The following is a 25,747-nucleotide window of genomic DNA, read 5'->3' as shown; positions in this document are numbered from 1 at the left end:
TACAAATCCAATGCAAGGAGTAAGGAAGACTGACAAGACCTTCTGACTGTCAGTGGCAACATTTTTAGCTTCCTGATGTCTTCATGTTACACATATCCTATCGTAAATTCTGTTGTGTAGGATGATTAGCATCTCTGGTAAACTTTAAAAACAGGACTAGATTGAAAGTGTTTTTGTTTCCGCTCTTCTTTAGGTTTATCACATTTTGGGGCGAATAAGGTTTTCTGTAATCCAGCGTGTCTACAGTTTGACCTCTGAAAGCTCACCTCAGGTCTTCCAGGAGGTCACATTCTGCCTGGTGTTTGATGTGTAATCTGCTCATCTGCTCTGCATGAGTGTGTTTCAGCTCCTGGGTGACCCGGACCTGTCAAGAAGAAAAGATTGAATTATTCGGAGAAATCTCAAGAGATACAACTCTTTCTGTTAATCAAACAGAAACACAGAACAGGATTTACCAACTTTGCAGTGTTTGACTAAATACTTCCCACAGGTATACCAAAGACTCAAGAGTCTAAAGTGTTGATTCAGCTGAGTTCACAATGGGTATTGGTAGAAATAAGCTGCATTCATTATCACGCTGGGTTTGTAATTTGCACATAGATAAATTATGGATTATTATCATTATGGATAACTGGGGGTGTTGTCAAGAGGTCAACAGCTTTTTTCCTTTCTTATCTCAATTATGAGTCAGGTTAATGTTAAAAAAAATGCACAAAACAAAATGAAGCGTGATGATTTAATGATTTCATATTTGATAGTGAACTCAATATCTTCTTTTGACAATTGATCAGATAAAACAAGCAATTTGAATAAGTCACCTTACAAACAAAAAGCCATATAAGGATATCAGGGGAAAAAAACAAACAGATTGGTTGATAATGAAATCAACTACTCATTTCAGCCTCAGATTTTATTCCACACCGGTTCTCATAAAACTTTCAAATCTATGATGCTCTGTCAGGTGTAAACATAGCTAAAATATAGATAGCTGCTGCTGGAATCACCTACCAATGTCAGTCGTTACTTTTCTGTCATGTCTGTGTAAGTATGAATTCTCAAACCCAAAGGAACCGGTTGGCTTATTGTTTCCCTCAGGCAAAATCTACAAATATGACATCTCATCACCGCTCATCTAGCTTATAGACTATGGCTGGTGGTATTCTATGTTTAATTTACGTTCATGACATCACGTAAAAAGACTAAAAACCCTCTGTTAGTCCGTCTCTCAGTACTTTCCTACCACGTCTTTTGCACTCAAACCGATGACTATTTGTTTCTACGTACCTACTGTTGTCTCAATCTTAAAAGTTAAGTCATTCCAAAAATAGCTGGATTCTGTAGTTTTTATACATGTCACACAAACAAAGTTAAAGAGTGCATTTGTCTGGGACTATTTTCAGCTATGAATTAATCCACATTTGTTGCTGTTGTGAGCACAGGACGGTGTACGTGTGATTGAGTCAACATAAAATACAGTATGTGCTCATGATAAGGAATGATTATGTCATACCAGAGCAACAGCGTTGCTTATTTATGTGTGGAAATAGTTTTTGGACAACAAAGAATGTCTGTTGCACAGAGGAACACAACATATCACAATGGGTTACGGTGATTATACTTGTTTGGATCAATACATCAGTGGATTTGGTCTATCCATGGAATGTATTGATAATACAGCCGCTCAAAACAAAACTTCTTAAGACAGAGTAAGACAGAGATGAGGTTAGGTTGACAGAGAACTCAGAAGTAATAATTATATTATTGTCATGTATTAATCCCACCCAATTAGTTTTAAGCACTTTTGAAACATCTTACCACGACAAGTGCAATTTTTTTTTATCAATTTAGAGTAATTGGCAATAAATTCAGGCATAGCGTGGAAAGAAGTTTCGCCTCTGTACTTCCTCCGATGCGGGCTCAGAGGCGGAACGACATCGCCCCACCATTACACCTCCGTGCGTTCTACACAGGAGAAGGAACGTAACAGAGGCGTAATAATCCCGCCTTGAACTAGCAGTGTAAAAAGGGCTGTTGCCACAGCTGATGGATTTCAAAGGTGGATGGTTAAAGATGATTTTTAAACACTCAATGAGTCTTTCTATTTATTAGTCAGGGGGAAATTATGATGAAAATGTATTAATTACTTTGATAATTGAAGGAATAATCTGAAACTATAACGTATTGTGTGTTTAAGTAACGTTTCAAGTTAAATTGGCTAATATTCAAACAAGCAATTTAATAATCTAACCTTTGGCTCCGGGGTATTTTTAAAGATTTTTAAATAATTAATCAAACCAGACTTGTAGATGCTAAAATACTTTTAAGTTGCAGCCCTACAATAAAGTGTAAGCACTAAACTACAACTTTAACATGAGGCTTAAAAATAACTCGGCCCTACCTGAGTACTTGTCTTATAAACACAAAATCAAACAGCTTAATGAAACTGGGACAACTTCATTCATTCAAATTAAATAGTATGTCTGAATATATTTTATTCTTTAGTGGCTATTTTTATCTCTTGGTAAATCGAGTTATTTTCAGGGTGTTTCTTCAAGTTAATCCAAAGAGAGTCTCTCTGGACTTCGCATTGACCATGAGGGAAATTAGGAAGTGCAGTGACCTGATCACATTCCTGATAACTGGAAGTGTTGTCAACAGGAAAAGTGAGATCAGACTTTGATAATGCAACCTTACTAAAGTGGATGTTACGCTATACTAGGCTTCTGTATCCACAGCACTTACACTTTAAACACTAAATCTAGTTTTTGAATCAAGAAGCAATAGATAATATCTAGTTATGTTATAATTTTTCAATATGTCATCCAAGTCAGTCAGTCTCTGCTTTAACTTCAAGATATTCTTAGGAAACGCTTAATGTAATTTCACAAAACAATTTCCCCCACAAGTATCAGAACAAACATAGATTTGTGGATCTTTGCCCTCCATGGTTGGCAACCCCAGTTTCTGATTAAGATCAATAAATATATTTGATCAGTCTACATGGATTTCAACCTTTAAAAAACTAAGCAAATCCTGTACTTGTTCGATTGCACTTAGCAGTTAAAATGTACTGGTATATAAATGGTCAATGTTCTGCGCTGCTGAGCCATGTTTTTGAAATATGATCCCGCATGAACATTTTTTCGCACGGAACCAGACTGTGCAAAGATTTTTGTTTTAACGTTTATTTCTGAGACAAACACTTTAAAAACTTCGCTTTACAGCTTCGTATGCCGTTTTAAGTTAAGCTATTATTATCCGTTTTGACGGGAACGTTTGTGTTACTTTTTTGCCCCCCGGACTTCTCTTGAAGGAGAAAAAAATGCACCAAACTACATACAACAATCTACCAATTAACTGTCCCTAAGCTCCAACCATACTTAAATGCGTGAACATGGCTTAATTTGAAACATTTTTGATCAAAGGGGATATACATTTAAAATCGGCATACATAAATAACACAAACTGCATTTTATTTGGATAAGATCTTAACTGTTCTTGTCTTGCTTAACGCAACTGGTTAGACTGTGGATGGAAGTGGGACCAGTGGGAATCAAACTGATATTTACTTGAACTTAAGAGGGCTTTGTATATCACGATGTAACATAACGCCTCGGTTACACAATTTCTTTAAATATGCCAATATGTTTTCAAGGCTTTTTCGTTATGGAAACTATGTTGTGACATTTTGAAGGTCTTTAGTTGGACGGTGTCCCCATTCGAGAGGGAGCGGGCACGTTAACGGGCTATTCTCCCTAAAAATTGCGGCACATGGGACCTTTTTTTCCCCAAGTTTTCGTCCTTCGCTGCTTTTTAAAGAAACAGCCAAGAAAAATAACCTTGTAAACCAACAAACTAGCGCACTTTTACCAATTTAAAATGGTAAGTTTATCGTTTGAGCCAACCGTCCAGCAACAAAGCGTACATTTCCAATCATTAAAAATGCACCACTTCGTCGAGAACGTTTAACGTTAGCTTCAACGGCTACAACGGGAAAACTTACCTTTCTCGGTGGGGGTTGCATCCTTATTCCTTGACATAAAAACTAGACAAAAGACGAAAGTTTATCTGAAAAAAAGTTTGTGCAAATGTTTCGAACAAATGATAACAGAAGAGAGTATTTCAGCCTGGGTCAAGCGGCCATAGCGAGTCCAGTAAATTGTAAGTTGAGTCCCGTTGAAAACACTGTGGCCCCAGGGAACAGAAAACATACGCGTCAATTTAGCTAATGTAAAAGAGGTCACTTCCTGTTAAATTTTCAAAATAAAATACCCGAGTATAGAATGCTGCTTCCGCACACGATTATCAAAATAAAAGTGGATCAAAAACAGATTTATCTACTTTCTTATTCTCACATACACTTTTGCACCATACTTATTACTTTCCTTTAAAACCACTCCACATTAAACCTTCAGTTCCTCTGGACAACAATACATCAGCAGCTCAGTAGGTTACTTCAATAAAATTGAGTCTCCACACAACATCAATAGTGGAATGTGCTCTGATCTTAGAGTACTTTAACTTAAGACTATACCTAGTTGAAAATCATGCATGGTGTACAGGCGATAGGGGAAGTTGGAAATTATTTATGTATTTATTTATATTTATAAATATTCATTTTATTTCTCTTTATTTATTTATATTCTTAATTTTTGGTTGAATTTAATAAAATTATTAAAGAGAAATAAATGAGAGTTAAGTTTTTTTAAAAGCACATATGCCATTGTGTTTGTAGTATGCTAATTTTACAGGCTACAATGAATATTGGCATAGTCAAGCTCCTCATTATAAATCATCTTTGACAGTGAGCCCTCTAGTGGCCATGTCCTCTCGACAAGCCTGATGATGCATGTCTGTTTCACAACTAGTCCCTTTTGTATATTGTCTGTTGATAAACCAGTTGTTGGCTTATACACGCATGACTCACAACCTTGTGAATTCACACGATGCTTTTCCTTTTTTTGCAAAAAGATCCACACCTAAAAACCACAATGTGATGAAGGTTTTCATGCGTAGGTGGACAAAGTGAAACACAGAACGTATTTGTCAGATTTATCGATCATTTATCGATCATTTTGGGTTCATATTTGGGCTTGCAAATACATTTCTAAAATTGCATTTCCATGAATTCTTTTCTCTTTACAACAAAAAGTCGTGCGTTAAGGTTATCACACGAGCCAGGGGTCATGATTATATATATATATTTTACTGTACACTAGTACAGGCAGGCTCAATTAGGTCTTGTTTGTATAGAAAGAGTTTGCTTCCAACCTCATTTAATGTTGTCAATACATTGTTTTGTGTTATGTTTTTTTTTACATGCAAGCTGCTTCAAACCATTGCCCCTAGTGGGATTAAAAAAGTTGTTTGAATTCGATTGAACTAACCATATTGTATTCGCTGAGTGATATAGTGCGACATTGATTTTATCTTGTGACCGTGACCGTCTTGATTTTTGGGGGCTTCTACAGTCTGTTCAATACTCCTTTGATATGATAGGCCCATCAATAAATACAATATACTAAACTGTCATCTTTGGCACCAGTGTAACTTATCTATGAACATATATAACATTGATAATGGCAAAACTGGTCACAAATACAGTGGGTCCTTTACAGAGATTTCTATTCCCTTTTTCATCACACATAGAGCTGTCAGCCTGTCAGTGTTATTTATTTGACATTCATGAACTAATGTGTTGCAAGTACAAACAGGAACTTTGTCACAAACCTATTCCTTACCTTCGCATCTTGTCAAACTGCTTCAACCCAAAAAGATCTGATTTCCCCCTGAAGCCATTTTTAACAAAATGTAAAAACCTGTTGCAAGTTTTGGCTGATAGGTCTACCCGCTTTTCATTGTACGTGTTCCTTTAATTATGCCCAACTTCCTCCCACCCTGCCTGTTATTGTGTTGGCATCCTGGACTGAGTCAAAGACTGATCAAAAAATAACAAGGGTGCAGTGCAGGTAGCAGTTTAACTTCTTTACAGGGGTTTTCAATTTTTTAAAGTAAAATTTTGAATTTATTTTAAACAGGATGTTGTTTAATGTCTCTGCTGATGATATAGCAGTACATACTGTACACTACTAGCCCAGCAGCAGAAGCTTGACATTATTTATTAGCTAACTATACTGTCTACTTATTCATTTTAATAATGACAAACTAATCTTAATCCATTACTTTTTGCTATTTCAAATGACTATTTCAACCAATTCTTGTTTCATGCATTCTCAATCGTAACAGTTGGTGTTAAGATGTAACCGCTGACTAACATGAATTGGAGTTGGTAGAGGATAGCAGCAGGAAATCAATGTTTGCTGTAAGTGCTAGTTGAAATATTAGGCTACATCATTTCTGACATTAAAGCTCCTGTGAGGAACTTTCGGTTTGTGTTGATTTTGGCGCCCCCTGTGGACAAAGCCGTACCTCTTATATCTTTGCTGATTTTGTCCTGTTCATACCTAGTGGTGGTGGTTTTTAACAAAAAATCATATCCTGCTTTCTTTAACAGTCATATGTATCACTCACTTTAAATTTTTGCCCTGGAAAATGTAAACAAAGGCAGGGTGCAGTTAATCGCTTCGTCTGTCACCTACCCCCAGCCAGCAGTTTCAGACATTAAAAATAAATCTATAGAAATAATCAATCTTGTCACTGACGGTCTGGTTTGGTTTTGTAGCTCATATAGAGTCATCAGAATAATTTTCAGTCTGTTTCATAACCAGCAAAAAACTCCTCACAGGACCTCTAACTTTAGCTAACTTGACATTGTTTGCTAATGTCGTTGGCTTATGTCGAAACTAACGTCATTATTTAAATGGTAAATGGTAAATGGACTGTACTTATATAGCGCTTTTCTAGTCTTTGTGACCACTCAAAGCTGCTTTTACACCACATATCACATTCACGCATTCACACACACTCATACATTGATGGCAGAGGCTGCTTTGTAAAGGGCCCAACTGTCAAGTACTTATCACATTCATACCCATTGGTTATCATTGGGGTATCTTGCCCCAGGACATTTCAACATGTAGCCTCGGATTGAACCTCCGACCTTCAGATTGAAAGACGACCAACTCTACCACTGAGCCAACCTTTTCATCCATTTCTATCTACCATTATTAGCTATTTCAGCCATTTATCTTTTAAACTACCTATTTCAGCCGAATCCATACTAGCTACTAGCTGCCTTTCAACTGTTTGTCTACTATTCTTTATTTGTTTCTAGCAATTTTAACCATCATTCATTTAGCTTACTTTTACAACCTAGATTTTAACCAATTGTTCATGCATTCTCAATTGCAACAGTTGGTATTCAGATGTAAGAGTTGACTAACATGAATATTGGAGTTGGTGGAATGTTTGCTGTAAATGCTAATTGAAATATTATATCATTTTCTACTATAACAAATGATAATAAATAAGGCTGGGAGGGACGGCATACGCCAGAATCATATGGGTTGAACATGTTTGTGTATACGAGAGACTGACTTTGTTTATGAATATCCAATCTTCATTTATTTAGTCTACTGGAAAAACATTTTGCAGAGTTTTTTTCTATGTTATTACCCAACACGAAAACTTGGCAAATTGTAGAACAGCTAAAGCAAAAAGTAAATACCATGCTCGCCTTTTTTAAAATGGCATATTTTATTTACTTTATTTTATTTTGCAGTAAATAATATGGAAATGAAAAATTTTACTCTAAGTGGGTTGTACAAAGTCTGATTGGCCAAATGCGGTCACATGAGGAGCCACAGCCTCTCTTCTTAACCCGTGTAAAGCGTGCAGGAATATAATTTAGCGTCCCTGAGTAATTTTCAAAATAAAATGCACCATATTTTAGCGTGAGCCTTCTTTTCTGGTTGGACACAAGCTGCCACATATTGTGTGTGTAGGAGGACGTAAAAATGCTCGTAACAGTTATTTTAAAGTTCAAAATTAATCGTGGAAATGAGGAAAATTTATTTGGGTTTGGTTGATTTAATATTCTATATTTTTTATACATTTATTAAAAATACAACTTATTAGACTTCATTAATAATAGAAAGCTAAAGTGCGTAATGTTACCTGTAGGGGACACAAAATTAATTATGCTATGAAACCTTACTTTTCGCAGGTAAAATCAAGGCTCTATAGATAATTTTAAATTGTACACTTAGAAAATAATCTGCAAATATTTCAATAAGCTGTTCAGCCATTTTCCAATCTTTTTCATTGGAAGATTAGCTGCTGTTTCTGCTTAATATATTTTTATTTAATTATTTTCTCTTTTAGACTGGTTAGAAAAGACACGTGATCTCATTTATCTCACAATTTTCACAAAAATGTCATTAATCTGGAAGCACATAAATGGATAATGAGAATATAAATTAGTAGCAGCTCTAAAAATGCACATAAAAGACAGACTCTTATTTAATGAAGAGCCAACTTGATCATTGTTCATTGTTAAGCCTGTTCGTATTAATAATGGCATTTGGGATAGCCAAACTCTTTTATTTTGAAGGAATACACCTCTCAACCCACATTTCCGGTCATACTCTTCTTCGCTTTGCTTGTATTGACTCAGATTTCAAGTTGACCTCGCTGTCAGGTTGCAGATTTGATTGCACACATTTAAAGATAAGACATGCGAGTTTTTTCACACAGCTGTTGTTTTAGTTTGCACGGGGAATACTACTGTTTACGTAGCCGAGTAGCTAGCTAGCTAGTTAGCTCACAGCAATGTTAACGTCGCGCAGGCTGCATGTGAAGGTGCGGACGGCTCATGGATTACTTACCTCCAGACGGGTGACAGAGCGGCACACATGGCTGTACCGACATATGCCGTTATGTCAAAGCCTGAGTACAGGCACACCTCTCCGAAATGATTTCTTCAAAGGTAGGGAACTTCACCGGTAGTGTCTGAGAAGTGTCGTCAAGCAAGAACACATAAGCAAGCTAAAACGGCTAATGTCACATTCAGAAATTCGCAAATTATAGTATAATTCGTATGTGTGCAAGTATGTATGTCACAGCTGAAGCTTTCTGATGAATTGTTAAAAACCTCTCTATAGTTTTAAAAGTTAAACTTTTAAAGTAATTTATACTATGTTACGATGTCATTTGTTGGAAGAATTAAAGCTTAGTTTTGGCTTTTGTGCCTCAGACCTGGAGGCCCAGCTGGCAGCAATGAGGAAGAAGGCGGAGGACGCCCTTCCAGGGAGCAACTGGAGTCCCTTCGAGCTTACCTCGAACCTTCCACCTGAAAGGGCCGACATTGTGATCGTGGGAGGCGGTGTGATGGGCTGGTCCATCGCCTACTGGCTAAAGCAGAAGGAGATGATGCGAGGAGGGGTGAAAGTTATTGTGGTAGAGAAGGACCCAACGGTGAGGGAGCAAGCCCAATATACAGGCTAATGCTCAGTAGCGTAGTGACAAGTAGGATAATATAATACACAGCAGACTTCTTCTACTATTAACTACTTTCTTCTGCTTGTGCTTTCCCTCCAGTACTCGAAGGCCTCCACCGTGTTGTCTGCCGGGGGGATCAGACAGCAGTTCTCCCTGGCTGAGAACATCCAGCTCTCCCTGGCCTCTGCAGACTTCATGAGAAACATTAATGTAGGTCATGCTAAAGCTACAGGTGTTTGTTTGGAGTCTCTCTCTGCTCACTTTTGTGACTTTTTCCATTTTGTCAGTACAGAATTGATAATTCAGTGTTTAATCTGTTTGTTAATGAGTGCTGTCTAACCGCTTTATCCTCTCAGGAACACCTTGGCGTCTTGAACGAAGACCCTGTGGACCTGCAGTTCAACCAATCAGGATACCTCTTCCTGGCCAGTGAGGACGTGGCTCACATCATGGAGGAGAACTACAGCACCCAGAGGTCTAATTTCATTCAGAAATAAAAGAGTCAAATCAGAAGTTAGAAACCAGACTCTCCTGTGGAAAGTGTCAAATCAACAATCTTATGTTTGACTGTAGGTTCGCTGGAGCCAAAGTTACCCTCCTCTCCCCGACACAACTGAAGGAGAGATTTCCATGGATAAACACTGAAGGTGTAGCGCTCGCTTCATACGGTGAGTGCAGATAACACACAAGTTGATATTTAATCTCTTCGTGGGGCTGCAATAGTTAGCCTCCCTGTATGCTTATGAGAGAGAAGCACTTTTTTGTCTTTTTTTATGTACCTTGTGTTTGTGAATTATGTAGCACCCGTTTTGTAACAGCTTTATGCCCTGAACTTGCAGGGTTGGAGAACGAGGGCTCGTTTGACCCCTGGACTCTGCTAAACGCCTTTAGAAGAAAAGCCATCTCTATGGGAGTCATTCAGTGCTGCGGAGAAGTTACAGGTTTGTCATTTTTTCCTCACACAAAAACATCCTGATGTAATATATTGTCTACTTCACAGCGTTTAAAGTATCACTTGCTTCACCAATAACTTGTAGAACAGAGGGACAACATGTTAACCAACAACGTACTTCAGCAATTGTTAATTGTTCAGCACCAAAACACCAAAACAAATACCTTGTACAGTATGTGTAAACTTATTTGGCAATAACCCTGATTCTGAATCTGAGCATCATACACCTGTCTGGCTGTCTGCATCTGCTGTGGTACATTATGTTGTACTTTAAAACAGCAACAGCTTCACAGCAGTAGTTGAAAGAGTTAAAGACCTTTCTAGTACTCTGTTGAATGAATGATTACAGCAATATGCTTTTACACAGCATCTAATCTGACATGACCATTAAATCAGTTTTAAATAACCTTTTGTTTTGTTTTTTCATTTCCTATGTCTCCACCAGCATTAAAAATGCCAACTGAACAACAAACTAATACATTTGAAATATAAAAAAACAATCAACATCAGATAAACTTTCATAAAGACAGTTTGTACCACACTGAGAGCAGAGCAAGAGCAGACTCAAAAGATGGAAAATGTTTTTGAAACTGATTTAATTTCAGCTTTATCCTTTTTGTTTACACCCTTAATACAAGCAAACCAAATACATACTTCAGTTTGAACGTTTCTATTTCACCCACAGATTTAAAATATACATCAAGTGTGATGGATACAGCTGATGGTGAACGTCTGGAACTCAGGAGGATAAGATCTGTCAAAGTAAGTGGGACTGCAGGGGTGGAAAACTACTTTGTACCTCCACTCCAAACCAATCCAAAGGGAAATATTGTACTTTTTAATCTATCATATGAGGGCTTTGGTCACTAGTTACTTCATAAATTAACATTTTGCGAGTAAAAGTGTAAAATATGTGGGACCATTTACTTCAGTTCTTTGATAGTGATTATTTTGATGATTATTTCAGCATTTATTGATTGATAATAACAATATGATATGGTGTAAATGGGACAAAAACTTCAAAAAAGCGTAAAAATAAACATTAAACATTAAAATTTGACCAAATAAAACACTAGTCATCTTTAATATTCAGGCTGTTTTTGAATAAAGGTACACCTGATCTGTCTTCTGTCTTTGTTTTGGTCAAAAAGACGATTCCAGAAAGCTTTAAAACGGTCCTTAAATGTTGCACTCGTAAAACACAAGAAAGCCGTGGAGTATCGGTTTAGTAAATATAGTTTGTATACTATCAAATATTGGGAACTCCTCTGATGTACTGGCACTATATGAACAGCATAGTGTTGAACATGGTGGGATAATGTGTTGTGTTGAGCAGGTGCAGATGCCTAACAGCCTGGAGTACCAGCCGGTGGAGTGTGCCATTGTCGTGAATGCAGCAGGAGCCTTTTCTGGTAAACTGGCAGAGATGGTGGGAATCGGCTTCGGCCCCAAAGACTCCATCGCTGGAATCCCACTGCCTGTCGAGCCTCGGAAAAGGCAAGTGGCATATTAAGAAAAAAAACACAACTACTGGCAAAATGTCTAGTTTTCTTTGTAAGGAGCTGTTAGTGCCTCATACAGTGCAGCTCATCAGTATGCTGACAGTTTTATTAGGCCTCTGCAGTCTAGTTAATTGGAAAACTGACATTCATTCTACTCTGTATACTTTGATTTCAGCGTACTTCCTGTTATGTTGAACTGTAAAATTTTTAGACCCTTTTTGAAGTACCCAGCAGCAGTAAAATTGGGCTCTGAGTCTTACACTGCTCTTTCAGTATGGATGTTAATTTAGTTTTAAGGTTTGTAAAACTACAGTATAAAAATACCTGAATGAGACTAGAGCTATGGTTTGTATTTTTTTAGTTGTGTACTTAAATTATCCCCAATCCTTCCAGTAATGTTCAAACCCAGAGAAATCTGTGATTTTATTCAATGTTATGGTGCTAAATAGCTCCCAAAACCCCCTCCCCTAACACCTGTCCAAAGTTGCATTACAGAGGGCTGTATCCATTTCTGTAATTTTCTAAAACTGAAGATGGGTGTAGGTACATTTATGTCACCAAAAGTGCATTGAAAAAATACTGTGACGTACAATTGAACAGTAGAAGTTTCATAGAAATCTTTATCTGTTCATGTAATATAAGTGCACATGCGCCGACCTCGCATGCAGCCTGTGACGGTTGCTCTTTTTCATTCCCAAATTTCCTCCCAGGGATAAATAAAGTATTTCTGATTCTGAATTCAGAAAACAATGACAGATCTGTTTCTATTTCTCCTCAAACACATAGCCCGGGCTTATATTACTACTTTTAAAAATAATTTGCTTATGTATAGATATTTTTGATCCCTTGCTTAAGCCAAGGACAAAAATCAGGCAGTAAATATTCCTTCTGAATGTGATCAAGAGGAAGATGGACGGTCACAAGCCATCGAACACAGAGTGGCATAACGTCACCCAAAAGCACTGTGACAGACTGGTGGAGAGCATGCCAAGGTGCATGAAAGCTGTGATTAAAAAACAAGTTATTCCACCAAATATTGATTTCTGAACTCGGGCTCTGAAAAACACCTTTTTGTTTATCTTAAACAGTCGTCATTTTCTGCAAATAAAAGATCTACATGAGAATATTTTATCTGGAAGTAGGAGAAATGTTGTTTACAATAAAACAAATGTTAATTTTACACACACAAACCTTTAAATAGAAGAACCAGAGAAAAACAAATTTTTACATTGTCAGTGCTTTAATGACAAGAAAGTATCTTTACACAGGATTGTACTATGTTAATCTTTTCCAGGTATGTGTACGTGGTCCACTGTCCTGACGGTCCAGGTCTTGACACGCCCTTCCTGATCGACCACTCCGGAGTTTACTTCAGGAGAGAGGGTTTAGGAGGGAACTACATCGCCGGGGCATCGCCAGAGGAGGTACTTTGGAACTAGTTCCTTGATTTATGTTCCTTGATTTATGAGTAACATGAACACTTTTTTACTGAGAATAATGCATGGTTGTCCTCAGGCGGAGGAGCCCGACACTAGTAACCTGGAGGTGGATCATCAGTTCTTTGAGGAAAAGGTTTGGCCCAGCTTGGCCCAACGTGTTCCTGCCTTTGAGAAACTGAAGGTAAGGTTCAGATATGTTGCTATGTAGAATCTTAGGTTTTCTATATCTTTTTCTGGTGATCTTCCTACAAGTGTGATAGTCCATTCCATTAAATATCATGCAGAATAAGGGCCACATCATAGAGAGAAAAAACACCCCACGGTTTGAGAAACTTCTCTTGTCTATAACTTTCTTTTTTAAACGTTGACACAACCTGTCTTTATGCTGCTTTGTCAGACATTTGCAAACATATGGTGTATTTGAAGTCAACACTTCTGAGATCCATGAGAGGAACTGCCCAACGGGGAGCTATCCCAAGTTGTTTGTTTAATTTTCTAGGCAATTGTTAATGAGCAGTGACACAGTTTGTTCAAAATGGCAGGTTGACCAATCAAAGTGCAGATTTGCTGGACAAATAATCGTACATTTCATCACTAATGGTGAAGTGATGTACATAAAGGCTAAAAGCATTCCCAGTACTTCCAGTGGGAACACAAGGAAAAGGGGCGGAGTCTAGGTGTTCTTACTATGAAAAAGTTTCTCCAGTCCAACAATATAACAATTTGTCCATCCAACTTCTTTCAAGATGTTGGCTGCGATACAATTTTGGTTTTTGCTAAACAAAAAGAGGTCAAAGAAGAAAAAAAATCCTGATGAAGCCTTTGTCCTCATCCTCCTTCCTCAGGTGACCAGTGCGTGGGCGGGCTTCTACGACTACAACACCTTCGACCAGAATGGCATCATCGGCATGCACCCGCTCATCAACAACATGTTCTTTGCCACTGGTTTCAGCGGTCACGGCCTGCAGCACTCCCCCGCGGTTGGTCGCGCTGTTGCAGAACTGATCCTGGATGGGAACTTTAAAACGCTGGACTTAAGCGGACTTGGCTTCAGACGGATTCTGAAGCAGGAGCCCATGCTGGAGAGGAACATCGTGTAGAGGAGCTCGACCTCTGACCTTTTACTCTGCTGCCAAAGACAAACGACGACAACTTTGGTCTTATTTTTTTACTTTTTGATTATTTCTATTTTTATTGTGTTATGAAATTAATAACGCTGGTGGAAGAACAACTCTTGTACTGAGAGCTTTTACTTTATGCAACATTATGCCTTTTTTAACTTCAAAGTAAGTGCTTCAAACCCATTTTGCTGCTAGAATTACTTGGAAAGGGAGAGTGGCGTCATTTCTGTTTCCACTCTTCTCTCTTGAAGCCTGCTCTTGCTCTGTGAAACTTGGGTTGCAAGTTTAAAATCGCACGGTTTCTGGCAGAAAGGCCTGAAAGAAATCACCTCCTGTGAGCAGTGTTAGCTCGGTATTCTGGTTACAGACATTAACGGCAGAGAAGAAGAGACTGAAGAGGACGTTAATGATCAAGAAAGAGAGAGAGAGAGATGCCAGAATGGAGCAAATCCACACAGGAGGCTCCCTAAATATGTGATTATCTTCAATTGAAGACCTGGAGACTTACCTGAAGGTGTTGAGACCCACTCCTAGAGCAGCTGTAACTGCACAAGAATGAAAATGTGCTTTGGGTTTAAGATGGGAGAAGGAGGAGGAATAAATACTGGAAAGGAAGAACACCCTCTTCTCTGGAAACCTGTTGGGTGAAGACTACATGAATGGATGATACAGTATAAACTGTAATGAAGCCAAAACTCGTGACTCAGACTTCCACGTGAAGAGTCTAAAATTAGAGTGAAGCATCAGCAGCAACTTCGTCTCCAAATAACTTTATGTGTTTACTGTACATAGAGTGTAAGTGCGTGTGTGTGGTTCTGTATGTGTAACAAACATATAATACAAGAAGAAATATAATTTGTGTCTCATTTTAATTTTCTCTGTATTGTTACTATTATTTTCACCATTGTATCATGACACAATAATAACTGGTTCATTTACACAAATGCAATACAACTTTTATTAAAAATATTTTTGCAGAAAAAGTGGGCTTAAGGTGTTTTAATGTATCAGTTGCTTGTATCAGTTCAATCGTTGAGAGATCAGATTCAGTTTCTTGTACAGTAATATAACAAAAACAAATAAACACAGGCCTTTAAAATCTATAATATACCTTATAGCCCAGGAATTGAAATGGGACTGAATACTTGAAAAAGCTGATGAATATAGCAAAATATTTGACCGCCTGAGTGTATGTGGTTGAATAGTCCTCTTTGAAATTACCTGAAGGTAATTTTGATTTGTGCATTTTACAAGAATTTCAGGATTTCACAAAATCATAAAAAAAAAAGTTACTCTTTATAACTTATGTCATTCATCATTTAAGTTTGAGGTTTTCATGTTTAATTTTTAAGTCTTGATTTCACTTTCCCAACTGAACAATCTGATTTTATCTTGTTTTTTTTGTTAAAGATTCGATCTTAAATATTTCAGTTTCGTGCTCTTGAGTGCCACCCACTGGCAATAACCAGTAATTACAGGAGCACACTTCCTAATTTAATCAGATATCTACGGCTGGTTCTTTGTCATGGTTTGTACTCTTGATTTTCCTCGCCTTCCTTTTGAGACTGTTTGCCTTCATCTGAGCGTGAAATTTGTTTCCTTTTCTTTGGATTTTCACTTATTTTTGAAGTTGTATCCGTAGTCATCGATCTTTTGTTTTTTTGTTCAGCCATAGTAGATTACGGTCACCTGGCAATGCTTACAGAAACCAGAAGTGCAGCCACTTAGCTCCGCGTCGCTAACTAGGCGCCACTTGTAATTTTTTCCGCAAATGTCGTCACAGATAGCCAGTCTATAAAAATACAATATACTGCAAATGCAAAGGCTTTCATCAGTGGGCCATAGGCTCAATCACCATTGTGTTACCTCATTCGCCGACAGATAGTGACTTTACAGACATTTATTCAAATGAAGAATTTGAGATTGTTACTTTAATGTTTGGGGCAGAAAATGACTAATATCGAGCCTTTAAAATTAAGTTTTCTGAATGGTCAAAATTATTTTATTTTTAAATTTGTGAAACAAGAAAATTTGTATTTTTTTTGGTCCTGTTAGGCCTCTTAGAGAGAGGGGACAGTGAATGTAGTTAGAAACAGGAGGAGAATAGGGGACAGCATGCGGCAAAGGGCCGGGGGTGGGAGCTACACCCGGGGCCGCAGCATCGAGGACTGTACTGCCTCTGCCGATTTAATCACTGAGCTAAACCGGCGACCTACAAGAGTAAAGTGTGAGTGAGTAAAGTGAAAGTTTTAACAACAAACACAACAGTGAGCACACACTTTTTATTAATGTTTACACTGTTTGGATTATTCGATTTTTACATGTAGCAGGGATTAAACACCATGTTCTGCTGTCAGCAGGAGAAAGAATGTTAAATGGGTGTTTAGAAGCTGTGCACCAGATGGAGCCATTTCTGTGGGTGATTTTTCTATGAAGTAACAGCACGGAGCATCAGCACATGGTCACACTTAAACTAAACGGAAGTAAAATGATTTGGAAGTAAAGTTTAAGTGGTTATTTTAACTCGGAAACAGATCAGGGCCTGAATCAAAGAAAGTTTGACATTTTAAATTATTTGAATTATATCTGAACTAAAAATGGTGTGGGAGTAGTAATACTTTGATCCAAAAGGGGAATATTTGACATTCTGGTAAAACATGACAAATAAAAGCACCTTACTTGAAGACCCGTACAATATTAATGCTCCTTAAGTCCAGGATTAATTTGTTGCATTCATTTTTCATTTCTCTCTGTTGGCTTAAACTATGATTATTCATGAGGTTTATTTTCCCAAAACTATCTTTGGCATGTTTAGTTAATAAACTGCCTTTAATGCTTTCTCTCATATTCACATGTCCAGCAGACCAAGCTTTGTTCTGCCCCCACGATCAACATGAATCATTTTAGTAAATAAGAAACTAAAGCATTTGCTTTAATGACAGAGAAAGACGACTGTTTCTAAGTTCAGCATTTGAGTATATATATACTTTGTTACTTTCCATCACTAAGAATTGCAAAGCTAATTTTGGCTTCTGCTCTGTTGCAAACCATTTCACCTGTTTTGACACCCTACTGACAACAAACCACAAACACCTCCTACAATCGTCATATAGGCAGAATGAAACCACTCACCACGTTAACTTCCTGTAGCAAATGCACTTCCCCAACAAATACTAAAGATGTAGGCTATGGGTGTACAAGCGAGGCTTGTTGCAAAGCATTGGTAAAACCACATAATGAGATGTACTTGAAGAGGAGAGGTCTTTACTATATATTCGAGGTAAAGAGGAAGTTTAATGAAGACTGTTCACTGATAAAACCTTGATATTTTTAAACAAAATGCAGCATGTTAGTATTGAAGTGGATTATACTGTGTTCCTACTGCATTAGAGACAATAACAAACTTAAATGCATTCATGTATTACAACAAGAAATCATCCCCCTAGATCCCAAATTAAATGCAAATCAGCAAATCAAATCAGAGGTGCTGTTCAGTGTTTTTGTGATCTTTGGAAAGAGCTAGTTTAATTGTTCTGTTTCCTTTCTTTCTAAAACTGGGCTCAAGTTTTATGTCTATGTATGGAAAAGATTAATGTCACCTAACTCTCAGCAAAAAAGTGAGTAAAGGTATTTACCAAAATGTTAAACTTTACTTTAACTACTAAGCTGCTAAGCTAAGTTAGCTGAGTGTTGGCAGCTATAAAAATCTTGCAAAGAAAGGTCATAAGCTTCCACAAATTATTTTTTCTTCTAATGAGTCTGCACATTCTAGTAACTGTAGTATTACTGCAGTACCAAAAAACACACAAGGCAGCATCTCCTTTTGTTATGGTTTTGTGCTAGTTAAGCGCGTCACACTCAGAGAGCCTGTGATGCATGCTCCGACTGAGTGAAGACTCTAATAAGTAACAAGTTGGTGCAGGTTATGAGTCTACGCTCTGCAGCTCATTTATGATTAGTGAATGTAGTGCCGTGTAGTACCTGGTATTGTGTGTTCCATGTTTAGTACTGGAGAATTGAGTTCTGTTATCTATCACCTCTCTGAGCTAACCAGCTATCCCGTGGCTTCTGCTAACTGCTACATGCCGCTAGCCCTCTCCACCGACATTAGCCACGTTACAACTGCTTATGTCAAGTCAGCACGGAAGTTACAGAAACCGCAGTTCCTCAGTTGGCCACTTGAGGCTGGCTCCAAAAGTGAACCAATCCCTGTTGAACCCCATATGAAATATCCCACATTTACAATAGAATTAAACATGTCTACAGGCTCGTACATAAATGGTTTTGGTCACCATTTATGAACCAGTACCAGGTAAATTTCAATATACAAGTCAACCATTTTAATTTTTAATAAGGTTAAAAGTTATGCTAAATGCTGCTAGCTGTCTGCTAGGCATCACCTAAGCTAATTACAGTGACTGAACATGACCTCTTAGGTGCCCCTCCTGCCGTCCTATATACTATAATTACTTAAGGCCCCCCCAAAAACAAGATGTTGACAGCCTAAAAGCCAAAATTGAGGCTTCAAAATAGTACTCTACGAACCAATGGATGATGTAAAAATTGCCATGTTCACTTTTTATTTACAGTCTACGTTTCATGTCCAGCCAATTAGCAGCCAATACAGATGGCTGCTAATTGGCAAGGGCTTAAAGCAGTCATGACAGACTGAAGACCACTGACTGTGTTAGTATAGATACTACATATACTAGCCTAGCCTGTAGTCTTTAAGATTCTTGCAGGGTCTCTGCAGTTGAATCAATAAAGTCTGCATTTTTAACCACCTCCCGTTCCCTTCATTTGCATGCAGTTAACAGGGTCTGTATGCATCGCTGGCGGGCATCTTATCATTTCAAGACCTGTCTCGTATCATAACAGGTCATGGAAATATGCTCCACAAACATTAAAATGTTCCTCCTACAGCCAGAAGAATATAGCAAAGACACTTTGCCCCTGCAGCTCTTCATTCTGATGCAAATGTGAGGCAACCCTGCAGGTTTAAACGAGGGGGGGGGAGGGGACCAGGGGAAACGCAATTGAGGGATTTCTTTGTGAGGCCTGACGCAAATCCCAAATGTTCTCAAGGCTGAAAACAAAAACAGCAAGGGTGCTGCACAGGCCACGTTGTGGCCCCTTCAATAGATGCACCTCCTGCAAAACAAAAGGAGGACTTTTCCAGGACATTCCCCTCCTCGTACTAACCACAATTTACACTTCCAAGATCTTCAGCAATCATGAATCCAACGCTGAAAAAGTCCCTAGTTTTGTTGTCACTCTTGTTGGTGGAGTGATGAAGGGAGTTGCCCTGCCAATCAAAGAGAACTGACGCCCACTGGGAGCCCTGTGGCCGGCTGCTCCGTCTGTATGAAGCCAGTGTACATGGTGGCATGTGGCTGGGATTAGGAAATTTCACTGTGGATTAAAATCTTTCCAACGTCTCCAAGGCCACTCGCTGAAAGAAAGGAGTCTGAAGTTCCAGCGGAGATCCAGTGAGCACTCTGGCCCCATGGTCTCACAGAGCAGGTATGTCCTAACTTTATTTCTACAGAACTGTGGGAGGATGAAAGATTTATTTATATCTTTGAGCGTCTTTTGGTTCTTACATGTGTGTTTAAATCAGATGCTTTTAACCTCTTTAACTGTACAGATTAGTCTAATATCTAACGCATACATTTCTGCTTTTACTGCTGCTATGTGGGAAGTTATTTTAGTGGTTTTTAATTGTAAAGATGTTACTTTCTTTACTTTTCCAATAAGCGTAAAGAAATAAATAACAGGTTTTTATGGCTTGGAAATTCAGTAACTGTATTTTTCCTAGTTTGTCTAAAAAATGGAAGCAAAACTGATAAAAAATGCATGTAATGGGGTTCATTAGAGAGTTAATTGGTTGACAGTTGACAGAGATATAAAATAGGTTGTTAATAGGATTATTACTCATGTGGGGGTTTTTTTGCCCCAAAACTATGTCTGTCAAGTTTGACAACAATACACAAAGGTTTCTTGAATCTTGAGTCCAAGCAGCGGCTGTTATGTAAGAGTGGACTCAGAGTGGACCACGTGGTTCATACCACACTGTCCAAAAAGTAAATTGACTTTGTTGACTTTCAACATGACTGTGCAGTGTAATGTTTGTTTATGATTGTGGGACTTTTGAGGATTTTTTCCCATTTTATAACTTTTTTTAGAAAAGAAATCGAACGTCATTTTACCTTGAATTAAAAATATTTACTTTTTACATTTCAATAGGGTAATTAGTAATTTGAAATGTATAGGCATGTGGCAGAGGTGACAGTTTGGGCAATTGTTTTGGTTTACAGTTAAAGAAAAAATAAGGTGATATTCTGGACACCATGTGTTGGTTCAGCTTGTGGCCGAGCCGTATGAATATGATGTGTGACAATATGAATCTTTATAAACAGGACAAACATATAGTTTATTCACCCAAAAAAAGGGCTGAGTCATACCCTGAATCAGCTTAGTTCAAAGGTTGTAGTAAATGTTAATTAAACAGGAGGAAACAGTACCATTGTTAGGGACTATTTTCAGCTCTAGCTCAGCTTTTAGTGAGTATTTACAGCAGCAGGTGAATGTGGGAAACATACAATGGTGAAGGAATGTGTCACCCAGTGCAGCTGTGCGGCTAATTGATGTGTTTGTAATAGTTTTTGTACAACAAAGGAGCTCAATGGAACAGTGGACAGAGACATATCAGGCTTGGGACTACAGACAAAGCTCTGTAGGTGGGATCAATTAGTTGTTCTTTTCATGGTATTAGGACTCTAAGAAAAACTGAGAATATCACAGATTTATCCTTTACATTGAGAAGACACCTGTCTCTTTAAAGAAAAAGAGTTAGCCTATTATAAAAATAATCAGCATGTTTCTTTAAATTGCCTGTCTAATGCCATTTAGACACTACATAATATCTGTGGGACAATAACCCCAACTCAACGAACAGAACTTTGAGAATGAAAATGGGTATCTGGCATGACAACTGATAATTTCATCTCATTAAGTGCATCATATAATAATTCAACTGTGCAATATGTTGACATACACTGCATACACTGTATGCAATGTATATAACCTTTTTGCATCGTACTCTTATTTTGCATTTAACTTTATTTTTGCGTCTAACTTTATTCTGGCAATTATATTTAAATCACCATAGATCCACTTAAATCTGAAATCTTTTTAATGGGTTTTGTATCAATGTTGTAAATAGACAGTGAACATTGAAGCATTTAATCTCTTGTCTTATTGTATAGAATGCACATATTTGACACTTTTCTTACTTCAATTTTATGCCATACATTTCTCTATGCTTATCTGTGTCAGAGCAACTGTAACGGCCCCTGGGATTTATAAAGTATTTCTGATTCTGATTCTGACTGTATATTTTTATATTATTTGCAGATATCCCAAAATGCCTCTATGAGCTAGCCAATGGATGCGATGCGATGTGATACTCTTTATTGTCCCCCGTAGGGACATTTTTCTTGGACTCAGATGCTGTACACATTAAGCTGTCTCCACAATATTATAATGAATTAAAAAAACAGTAAAATCAAACAATAATCAACAACTATCTATTGTCTGAAGTTCATACTGTAGAAACTTTAAGCTAAATTCAAGACATTGGGAAATATGACTCGTCTTGACTTGACTGAAGTGAGTTCCTGCACTCAAACACATGAATGCTTTGTGTTTATCTTGTGTTTTCTCTCTCCGGCTCCAGGATGTTCCAGCTGCTCCAGGGTCACATCCAGCCGGCTGGACTCCGAAGCCGCAAGAATCGTCTGGTCACCAAAGACGGGCGCTGCAACATTGAGTTCGGCAGCATTGAATACAGTAACCATTTTGCGTACCTGGTGGACTTCTGGACCACCTTTGTCGAGATCCGTTGGCGCTTTGTTCTCCTTCTGTTTGTGGCTGCGTTCACGGGCAGCTGGTTCATTTTCAGCCTGCTGTGGTACTGGATCGCAAAGAGCAACGGGGACTTGATGGGACAGAACCGTACAGATGGACACGTCAAGTGTATAGAAAATGTTCACAGCCTCACAACGGCGTTCCTCTACTCTTTGGAGACCCAGACCACCATTGGGTATGGTGGTAGAGCGTTGACTGGGCACTGTGCTGGCACTGTGGCTCTAATCATGATCCAGTCTTTAATCGGAGTCTTTATCAATTGTTTTATGTGCGGGGTCATCTTGGCCAAGATCTCCTTACCGAAAAGAAGGGGAAAGACTGTCACCTTCAGCGACACAGCTGTGATCTGCCTAAAGAAAGGAAGTCTGTGTGTCCTGATCAGAGTCGCCAACCTTCGAAAGACATTATTAATCGGTAGCCAGATCTATGGCAAGCTGCTTAGGACAACAACGACTCCAGATGGAGAGACCAACATCCTGGACCAGGTGGACATTGACTTTATGGTTGACGCTGGCAAGGATAACTTGTTTTTTGTTTGCCCTTTGACCCTCTACCACGTCATAAACAGATCAAGCCCATTCTTCGAGCTGTCGGCTGACTCTCTGCCGCTGCAGGACTTTGAGTTGGTGGTCTTTCTGGATGGGACGGCAGAGTCCACCAGCTCTGCCTGTCAGGTCCGAACCTCCTACATCCCACAGGAGATTCAGTGGGGATACAGTTTCCTGCCGATCATCTCCCGCACCAATACAGGAAAGTACCGCGTGGATTTCTCAAACTTTTCCAAAAGCATTCAGGTCACCACGCCGCACTGCGTCCAGTGCTTGGAGAAAGATGCAGACCAGAAAAACCACAACAGCCACAACCGAGAAAATCACAATAACCAGGAGAAGCGAGGGGTCGACAACCTGGGGTTCCAGGTGATCGACATTCACGACTCCATGGACATCACTAAAATGTGATTGATTAAGAAAGACTGAAAGTAAAGTGACTCAAACTGTGGGAACTAAAGGCTACGTCCAAGTCTCTGAGATATTATGTCGCCGGTCAATCACAAGGCTGACACATAGAGACAGACAACCTTTCATGCTCCCCACACCTACGGGCAATTTAGAGTCACCAGTCAACCTAACGAGCATGTCTTTAGACTGTGGGAGGAAGCTGGAGTACCCACAGCATGCGCAGGGAGAACATGCAAACTCCCGCTTCTAGCTGTGAGGCAAGAGCGCTAACCCTGATATTATGTTTGTATATTACAAAACTGTGCTCCTAATTCTGTTGTGGAGACAATGTAAGTGCTGCCTGAACTATATTCAAAGTTTTTTCTAGTGAGTACATTCATGCACCATGCTGAAAGGAAGTGGTTGGGGTGGATGGCAGCTGTACAAAGTGCATGATTGTCACACAGGATGTAACACTCCAGCACTTGGTTAAGTTTTGGCAAAGTTCCAAAGTTCATAATTTCTGATTGGACTGTTTAGACTGAGGTCTTAAAAGCAGGCCTGTATTTAATATAGGCTGTTCACACTGTTACTGGAGTCTCATTGGAGCAAAAAATATTAGATTTGGGACATTTGCACTGCTATGTAGCAAAGTGTCTGGGACTTCCTATTAAGTGCAGTTTCATTGTTAATCAGACTAACTAGGAGTGAAATCAGTGAAGAAATATTTCATTGCGTCTTCCAGCAAACATTTGAATTTGAATCTGTCTCCACAGTCGCCTGTTTTGCTTTGAACCACAGAAATATTAAAAGTAGTTAAAGTATGTGGATAAAAATGCAGACATGAGTGCGAGTTAAGCTCCTGCTCAGCAGCTCATTACAATCAAAGCACCTTTGGGACTTGTGACTTTGTGTAGGTAATGTGTGGAAGAGGGAGAGAGAGGGATTGAAGTTTTGACGCATGGAAAATGAAAGGGGTAAAATAGTGGATGGCACAGTGGGTACCTCTTGAGGAGATTAGCGGCCTGAGCCTGTTATAATGAAAAACTGTGCGCTATAAAGACTGCGGGAAGGAAATAAAAAGTAGGACAGGCCTTTTCAGTTCTCTTACTATTCCTACTAAGAAACTAACTGTGTACTGTTTTCTGAGTCGTGTTGAGAAATGATGTTTGCCTTCATAATAAAAGCTGCTAAATATGATGATTTTAATTGTGACCATTCTGCAGTTTGTAGATCCTAATGTGTAACAATGAAACTTGTTCTCAGGGAAATTAATATCTTTAGTCGAATAAACCTGTTTTACCACAATTTATTGACTTATTCTTCATGTTTCTAACTTCAAATTGAGTGTTTCTTAAATAGTGTCGAGTTGACATCCACATGGTTTTCTGCATGTATCTGCTCTTCGTCAGCTAGCATAGTTTTCACATGTCATGCATGCTGGTCACTAATTAACGTCAAAGCGTGGGCACCACCAGCGGCTTATTTGCCAACATGTTACGTCGTTTAATTCCTGAATTGCGAGGGTTCATTTCCTCCTCGGTTTGCATGTGCCGTATTGGCTAAAACTCTGTGTTTAATCGGATGTCACTTCAATAATTTTAAATCTGATTAAGGTTGTAAAGTATTTCAGCAGTTTAAATCAATGAAATTGGCTAACAATGAAGGAATCTGCCGGCAAGGAAGAAAACAAATGAATGAATCTCATTATGTTTTATACATTATCGGATCCCAGAATAGTCATTAAATCAATGTTAAACTGGACTGAAATACTGGTGATTCACCGCGAAACTATTTAAAGCTATTATTTACAAAAAATTTACATTATTACAAAAAACAGCGATCATCTTCTATTTAAAAAATAGGTGGTTTATGATTGCAGATACATACTGTATATTACAGAGATTACAAGTAGCTTATACTGATGCTATGAGGATTCTGCTTAAGCGACCAAGATAGTGTAGTGCGAGTGAAATGTTTGTGACTGCTCGAGTCCATACTTTTCAAGCTGTTTCACAAAATCTTAAGTATACATTTATTTGCTGGCTTGATGCCTCAGAGATTGTTATCATCTTGGTGTTGTAAAACATCAGATGCAGTACTACGCGCTACCACTCCCAGCTCTGCAGACACTGGTACAGATGCCTCCTGATAAGATGTTCATTTTTGTATAGATTTTGTATTTTGAACCATGAACTTAGTTTTTTATAATAATAAATTTGGTTGTTTGCCTGGAAATATTAAATACGCAAGAAAAATATCTCTGACAAAAAGAGTAAAAAGTTAAAAAAACATGCTGTGATGACTCTCCTCTCTTGCTGCCCTTGACATACTTGATATAGCTAATCCACAACATCTCAGAGGTTAATACTGTACCTTTCACCTAACAGCATTAGTTATTATGTGCAATTAACAAAACCATATCTTTTCAGGTGGAAACTGTGCATCAGCAAATTTTATGACTGTG

General features: G+C 38.4%; 3 protein-coding genes across 4 annotated transcripts in view; 2 read left to right on the top strand and 1 right to left on the bottom strand.

Moving 5' to 3' along the window:
• The window catches only part of LOC138604956 (F-BAR and double SH3 domains protein 2-like), a 28,607-nt gene extending 24,489 nt beyond the window's left edge, over nt 1-4,118 (bottom strand). The window contains 2 exon segments of the mRNA XM_069677001.1: nt 267-364; nt 4,004-4,118. Coding sequence (XP_069533102.1) covers nt 267-364; nt 4,004-4,024 — 119 coding nt within the window. The 5' untranslated portion in view covers nt 4,025-4,118.
• Nucleotides 4,119-8,605: 4,487 nt separating this feature from the next.
• On the top strand, nt 8,606-15,396 carry foxred1 (FAD-dependent oxidoreductase domain containing 1). Its single transcript, XM_069672542.1, has 11 exons — nt 8,606-8,887; nt 9,155-9,375; nt 9,499-9,609; nt 9,756-9,874; nt 9,973-10,067; nt 10,239-10,340; nt 11,037-11,113; nt 11,688-11,848; nt 13,148-13,277; nt 13,369-13,473; nt 14,138-15,396. Exons 1-11 carry the CDS (start codon nt 8,731-8,733, stop codon nt 14,390-14,392), a joined length of 1,533 nt encoding a protein of 510 aa, XP_069528643.1. The 5' UTR covers nt 8,606-8,730; the 3' UTR covers nt 14,393-15,396.
• Nucleotides 15,397-19,802: 4,406 nt separating this feature from the next.
• LOC138604545 (ATP-sensitive inward rectifier potassium channel 1-like) lies at nt 19,803-23,301 on the top strand. 2 transcript variants are annotated; one of them, XM_069676485.1, is made up of 3 exons: nt 19,803-19,936; nt 20,991-20,996; nt 22,152-23,301. In XM_069676485.1, exons 1-3 carry the CDS (start codon nt 19,920-19,922, stop codon nt 23,299-23,301), a joined length of 1,173 nt encoding a protein of 390 aa, XP_069532586.1. In that variant the 5' UTR covers nt 19,803-19,919. The 2 variants fall into 2 exon arrangements, with proteins under 2 accessions (XP_069532586.1, XP_069532579.1); XM_069676478.1 differs by lacking the exon at nt 20,991-20,996 and having other exon boundaries at nt 19,920-19,936.
• The last annotated feature ends 2,446 nt before the right edge of the window (nt 23,302-25,747 follow it).

The sequence above is a fragment of the Semicossyphus pulcher genome, unplaced genomic scaffold (assembly GCF_022749685.1).
Source record: "Semicossyphus pulcher isolate SPU_LCO1_2020_fin unplaced genomic scaffold, fSemPul1.0.p SCAF_10, whole genome shotgun sequence".
In the NCBI taxonomy this organism is placed as follows: domain Eukaryota; kingdom Metazoa; phylum Chordata; class Actinopteri; order Labriformes; family Labridae; genus Semicossyphus; species Semicossyphus pulcher.
Note: the sequence above shows the minus strand (reverse complement) of the source record. Positions and strands in the feature narration are given on the sequence as shown.

Excerpts from the sequence above, each read along its gene's own strand:
- foxred1 (XM_069672542.1), top strand. The coding sequence starts at position 8,731 with ATGTTAACGTCGCGCAGGCTGCATGTGAAGGTGCGGACGGCTCATGGA. Across the intron at positions 8,888-9,154 it reads CCGAAATGATTTCTTCAAAG|ACCTGGAGGCCCAGCTGGCA; the intron begins GTAGGGAACTTC and ends TTTGTGCCTCAG. Across the intron at positions 13,474-14,137 it reads CTGCCTTTGAGAAACTGAAG|GTGACCAGTGCGTGGGCGGG; the intron begins GTAAGGTTCAGA and ends CTCCTTCCTCAG.